Source organism: Sciurus carolinensis, chromosome 17 (genome assembly GCF_902686445.1).
Source record: "Sciurus carolinensis chromosome 17, mSciCar1.2, whole genome shotgun sequence".
In the NCBI taxonomy this organism is placed as follows: Eukaryota; Metazoa; Chordata; class Mammalia; order Rodentia; family Sciuridae; genus Sciurus; species Sciurus carolinensis.
In genome coordinates this window covers 9575306-9581305 of record NC_062229.1, presented here as the reverse complement: position 1 = coordinate 9581305, position 6000 = coordinate 9575306, and the positions used below count along the sequence as shown (strand labels likewise).

General features: G+C 39.9%; 1 protein-coding gene across 1 annotated transcript; it reads right to left on the bottom strand.

Annotated features, from left to right (window-relative positions):
• LOC124968867 (olfactory receptor 7E24-like) lies at positions 1 to 4945 on the bottom strand. The gene is made up of 2 exons (XM_047531708.1): positions 4917 to 4945; positions 1 to 943 (listed from the first exon to the last, which is right to left on the bottom strand). The coding sequence occupies exons 1-2, from the start codon at positions 4943 to 4945 to the stop codon at positions 1 to 3; spliced, it is 972 nt and encodes a 323-aa protein (XP_047387664.1).
• Positions 4946 to 6000: the final 1055 nt, after the last annotated feature.

Sequence of the window (6000 nt, the reverse complement as noted above, 5' to 3'; positions counted from 1 at the left end):
TTATATTACTCGGCTCTGCAGCTTCTTCAGGGCAATTTTAATGTCCCTGTTCCTCAGGCTGTAGATGAAGGGATTCAGCATAGGGATGACCACAGTGTACATCACAGAGAACACAGTGATCTTTCCAGGAGAATTTGACACTGCTGAAGTAAAGTACACTCCAATGGCTATTCCATAAAATAAGCAAACAACTGAGAGGTGAGACCCACAGGTGGAGAAGGCTTTGTACTTCCCACCTGTAGATGGGATCCTCAGAATGGAAGAAACAATTTTATAATAAGAGAAAATTATCCCTGTTAGAGGAAAAAAACCATAAATGGCACCAACAGTATACACAAACATATTTTTGGTAAAGGTATCAATACAGGTAAGCTCCAGAACTTGAGAAGGTTCACAGAAGAAATTAGTGATTTCCATATCCCTGAAATAGGTAAAATATAAGACAATCAAAACGTGCAACTGGGACTCTAAAAGGCTGAACAAAAGAGACAGACAAACTGAGAAGATACAGAGGTGAGAGTTCATAATGGCTGAGTAGTGTAGGGGGTGACAGATGGCCACATACTGGTCATAGGCCATCACAGTCAGAAGCATGTCATCCATACATCCAAAAATGGCAAAAAGAGACATCTGTGTCAGGCAGCCCACATAGGAGATGATTCTGCTGTGAGTTTGGATGTTCACAATCACTTTGGGGACTGTGGTGGAGATAAACCCAATGTCAGCCAAGGACAGGTTGGAGAGGAAGAAGTACATGGGGGTGTGGAGGTGGGAGTCAGAGCTGACAGCCAGGATGATGAGCAGGTTCCCAAGCACTGTGACCAGGTACATGGACAGGAACAGTCCAAAGAGGATGGGCTGCAAGTCGGGGTCCTCTGAGAGCCTCATGAGATGAAATTCTGAGACACCTGTTAGATTTTGTTCTTCCATATTCCTTGTACACCTTTGGTGAAAGAAAAATGATTGAAAAAGAAAACGGTTACTCAGAACTCTATATATTTTGATTCACCCTTGAAATCCATAAACCATTAGCAATATTTCTCAGTTGTAATAAACCCAGTCTTCTTACTTCTCTTTCATTATTGGTTTCAGTGCTATTCACCTCTTTCTATACAGACCTACTTTGTAAATGCTCAACTACACAGGTTTTAAAGATAAAAATAAAAATAAATGTATTTTAAAGATAAAAATACATATCTCAGTGAAATAAAACTTACTCATTAAAGAAAAAGAGAAAAATATTTCTCACTTTTAACCCAAAAAAGTATTTTTTAAAAAAAGAAAATTAAAATGCACATGGACACTTCTCAAAAGAAGAAATACAAATGGGAAAAGAAATATGAAAACATGTTCAACATCCCTAGCAATCAGGGAAATGTAAATCAAAACTACATTGAGATTTCATCTTACCCCAGTTAGAATGGCAGCCATCAACCAAACATAAAATTAATAAATAAATGCTGGCAAGGATATGGGTCAAATGGCTCACTTCTATGTTGGTGGGACTGAAAATTAGTACAACCACTCTGAAAAGTGGTATGGAGTTCCTCAAAAGACTAGAAATTGAATCACCATAGGACTCAGCTATTCCATTTCTTGGTTTTTATCCAAAAATCTAAAATCAACACATTGTAGTGAAACAGTCACATCAATCTTTACAGCAATTCACAACAGCCAAGCTAAGAACCAGTCCGGGTGCCCATTAACAGATAAATGGGTAAAGACAATGTGGTATATATACACAAAGCAGTTTTACTCAGCCATAAAGAAGAATGAAATTATGATCTTTGCTGCTTCATGGATGGAAACAGAGAACATTATGCTAGGTGAAATGAGCCAGACTCAGAAAGTCAAGAGTCAAATATTTTCTCTCATATGCAGAAACTAGAGCAAAATAAGGGTGAGGAAAAAAAAAAAAAACCACCAGAGGGATTCCTTGGAAATAGAAGGGAGATCAATGGAGTAGAGGAAGAGAACTGAGTGGGAGGAAAGGGAGCTGGAAAAATGGAGGAACTGCAGAATGAATTTGACCAGCTATGCTATGTAGATACATATTCATAAACTGAAAATACAAAAGTGTATTCCACCTTTACGTTAATCCACAAAGCACCAAGTGAAAATAGTTGATAATGCATCTCTGAAAACATAATGCTCCTGTTTTCTACCAGGTTTTTTCTACTTCCCATGTTTCTGATTTCACTTTCTTGTGAGTGAAATCCTAGCTCACAAATTTTTATATTCAGAAATTATCAGCATAATATTCTTCAATTCCCTTAATTTATCTGCAGATACCATAATATTATTCTTCCTTATGACTAAATAATATTCCATTGTGTATATACACCACAGTTTCTTAATCCATTCATCTATTGAAGGGCATCTAGGTTTTTTCCACAATCTAACTACTGTGAATTGAGCTGCTATAAACACTGATATGGCTGCATTACCATAGTATGCTAATTTTAAGTTCTTTGAGTATAAAACAATGAGTGGGATAACTGGGTCAAAAGGTAGGTCCATTTCAAGTTTTTTGAGTACTCTCCATACTGCTTTCCAGAGTGACTTAAGCCAATCCCAAAAATCAAAGGTGGAATGTTTTCCCTGATAAGTGGATAATGATATATAATGGGTGTGGGGGAGTAGGGGGTAAGGATGGAGAAACTTTAAGTAGAGGGAAATGAGAGGGAGGGAGTATGAAAAAATGGTGAAACAAGACAGACATCATTACCCTATGTACGTGTATGATTACACGAATGGTGTGAATCTACATTGTGCAAAACCATAGAAATGAAAAGATGTACCCTGTTTGTGTACAATGAATCAAAATGCAGTCTGTAAAAAATAAGATAAGATAAAGAAATTATCAGTATAGGCCTGTAGCTTTGGTGGACTTCAAAGTTTGGTAAGTACTTTAGAGTTGCATGCAGAAAACAAATATCATCCCTGATCACATAGGTGGCATTAGGATACGCTGCACCTGTCCTGAGTAGGAATGAAAGCAACACCAGACTATCTCTGCTTTTGAGAATGATTGAGCAGATTGTTAGGAATGGGGAGGAAGGTGGTCAGTGGCAAGCACGTCCTGTCGGGGGGCAAGAGGGCAGGGCGTGCTGTGCTGTTAGTGCCTTTTCTTCCTGGGGGACTGTCTGGGGTCTGCGGCCATTCCTCCTATCTAGAGACGGAGCAGCAGGCACCACCCACTACTCTGCTCAGTGACCCACCTGAAGCATGGGCGGGAGGAGCTCAGTGAGCAAGGGCTCTTTTCTGAGGTGACGAGGATCGAAATGACCGGGTGGGTTATGGGTGGTGCAAGGGACCCCGGCCAGGATTCTTCTGGCAACATGAATTCAGAGAATTCATTTCAGTCAGGTCTTTTCTCTTTTCAAACTAACAACTTAGCATGAGTTACATAAAAAGGTATTCATTCTGTTTCAGTAAATATCCTGGGAGCTCACAACCAAGGGCACACTGTGCACGTGCAACCACGCGAGCTCTCCAAGCCAAGGATTAGACCTCGCCAGGGAAACCCTCAGAAGGGTCTGGCGTCCTGGAGACTCCCCTGCTCATCCTGGACGCTTTGTGGACCTTTGCGAGTGCTCGCTGCTGGCTCGCAGGGACCCATTCTCTGCTGCTGTGGATGAGACGTCTTAGGGAAGTGGAACCAGGGTGGGAAGAAAGGAAGGTTGTTTTTACGGACGGGAGGAAAACTCATTTAATTCAGTAATTGTCAATACAGTTCCAAATCTGTCACATAGTTCTAAAAAATAAACAAAATTTAAAAGTGTGTTTGCTATTACCTTACATTATAACAGCATGATAACAAAATCCCATACCATATTGGCCCTGTAATAAGAGCCCCCTAAAAAGATAACTGATTTGATTATTTTCTTAAATTTTTTCATGGGATAATGGCATATTTCCAATTGCCTGAATAATGTACTTTTAAATTGTCTAGGCCCGTGGTTATTTTGTGATTCCTACTGCACTTCAATTCCTATTCACTTTACATTTGTCACTTGACCATCTACCTAATTCAAGTTGGAACTGGAATTATTTGCATTTCCCTCTCCTGCATCACACATCTCTACAGTAAGCTACAAAATTACTCTAAATGGATCCTCCTCTCAGGATTCTCACGGCTACTCCCTAACATCAAATTCTTATGCTTTCTATCTTTGGTCACTTTTTGGGCAGTAATAGGGATTGAACCCAGGGGTGCTCCACCACTGAGTCACATCCCAGCCCCTTTTATTTCTTATTTTGAGACAGGGTCTTTCTAAGGTGCTCAGGGCCTCACGAAGTTGCTGTGGCTACCCTTGAATTTACAATCCTTTTGCCTCAGCCTCCCAAGTTTCTGGGATGCTCTTGTTTATCTTTTTTTCTTTTAAATCCATTTTTAATTTTTGGTGCATTGTAACTATACATAATAGTGGGAATATTTATGCCATATTCATAAATCTGAATAAGATTATCTGATCAATTTCATTCCCCAGTACCTTTCCATTTCCTTTCCTCTTTTTATTCTAGCCTATTGATCTCCCTTTTTATTATTATTATTATTATTATTACTTTAATTGGTTCATTATAATAATATATAAGCAGAAGTCATTGTGGTGTATTCACACAAGACATAGTATAATTTGATAGATTTTGTTCCCCTATTTCCTCCCCTACTAACTCCCTCATAATCCCCTTCATTACTCTATTGGTCTTCTCTATTAAGGAAAATGAAACTTTTGATATAGATGTTTGGCATCTCCACTATCAACAAGCACATAAGCTTCAAAGTTACAGCAGCTGATATTCTGTATATTTGCATCCTCTTGACCTCCACAGACTGTCCTGTGCATCCTGCTGATGAGGAAACCATGCTTCCACCAGTCCTTCCATCATCTCTCCTCTCCCTCAGCACTTACTGTGAAAAGTTGCCTCTTTCCTGGGTCATGACCAAGAGCTGAGGACCTAATGCCCCTCCTCTGCCTGGTGTCCACTCAGGTCTCAGGCTCTGCACTCAGAATTGATATGAGTAAGGTGACAGACAGGAGCTTCCTGAGGCAGAAAAGCATGGGACAGGCAGATGAAGGTGTGGGGCCAACTGGACTGGAGGCATCGACTGAAGGGCTGGAGGCACAGGATGGTTATTGATTATTATATGACCTTGGAGGCTCCAAGCCCAGAGCTCATAATTAGCCCAATTGGTCCTTGATGGCCAAACCTCCAAGGACTTCCTCATGTTAGTGGAGGAAGTAGGAGAAGAGAAAAAAATGTCCACAGGTTTAGGGCTGTCCTCAGGAGGAAGCTTGTGTGTTCTCTTCACAGGTTTCTCCCTACCCTTTTTTTTTTCAAGATTCAATTACTGTTTAATTCAGTTGATTATTGTGCAAAAATATACCTAGCAAAAATTTACCATTTTAATTGCTGTTAAATCACAGATAATTGGCCTTGACTTCATTCATATTGCTATTTAACCATCGCCAAGATTCATCTCCAGTTACTTTCCATCTGAGTATAATGAACATTTGCACCCCTTTAAATAACCTCCCCTTCCTTGTATCTCACATCTCTGGCCTATTCACCTACAAAACATAAAGAGTAATTAAAGCCATAAAATTGAAAAGTAATGTGTCCAAGGAGCAGGCATTCAAAGCTAAGTGGTTTTGCTCCCTTTCCCAGTCTGCCCTCCAAGTGGAAGCTTTGTTTTCTGAGATTAGATGGTTCTGTGCAGCCTCCTGAGGATATTTCAATGCCTCTGTCATTGAACATGTGAAGGGTTCAGTGAGAAGGTGATGGTAGTGTCCATCACTGAGGCCACTACTTGGTGTCACAGAGAAAGTGACACAGCTGAACTCCATGAGCTGTTCCAATAGATAGGCAAACAAGTGACCGGTGAGACTCATAGGTAGAAACGGCTTTATCTTTCCACCGGTGGTGAGATTCTCCAAAATTTCTTTATTATTTCTTGTACTATTTTCTTTATAGTTTATATATATTTCTTTATAT

Coding starts and splice junctions, on each gene's coding strand:
- LOC124968867 (XM_047531708.1), bottom strand. CDS start 4,945: ATGACCCAGGAAAGAGGCAACTTTTCACA. Junction 944..4,916: donor GAAAGAGGCAACTTTTCACA/GTAAGTGCTGAG, acceptor CTTTCACCAAAG/GTGTACAAGGAATATGGAAG.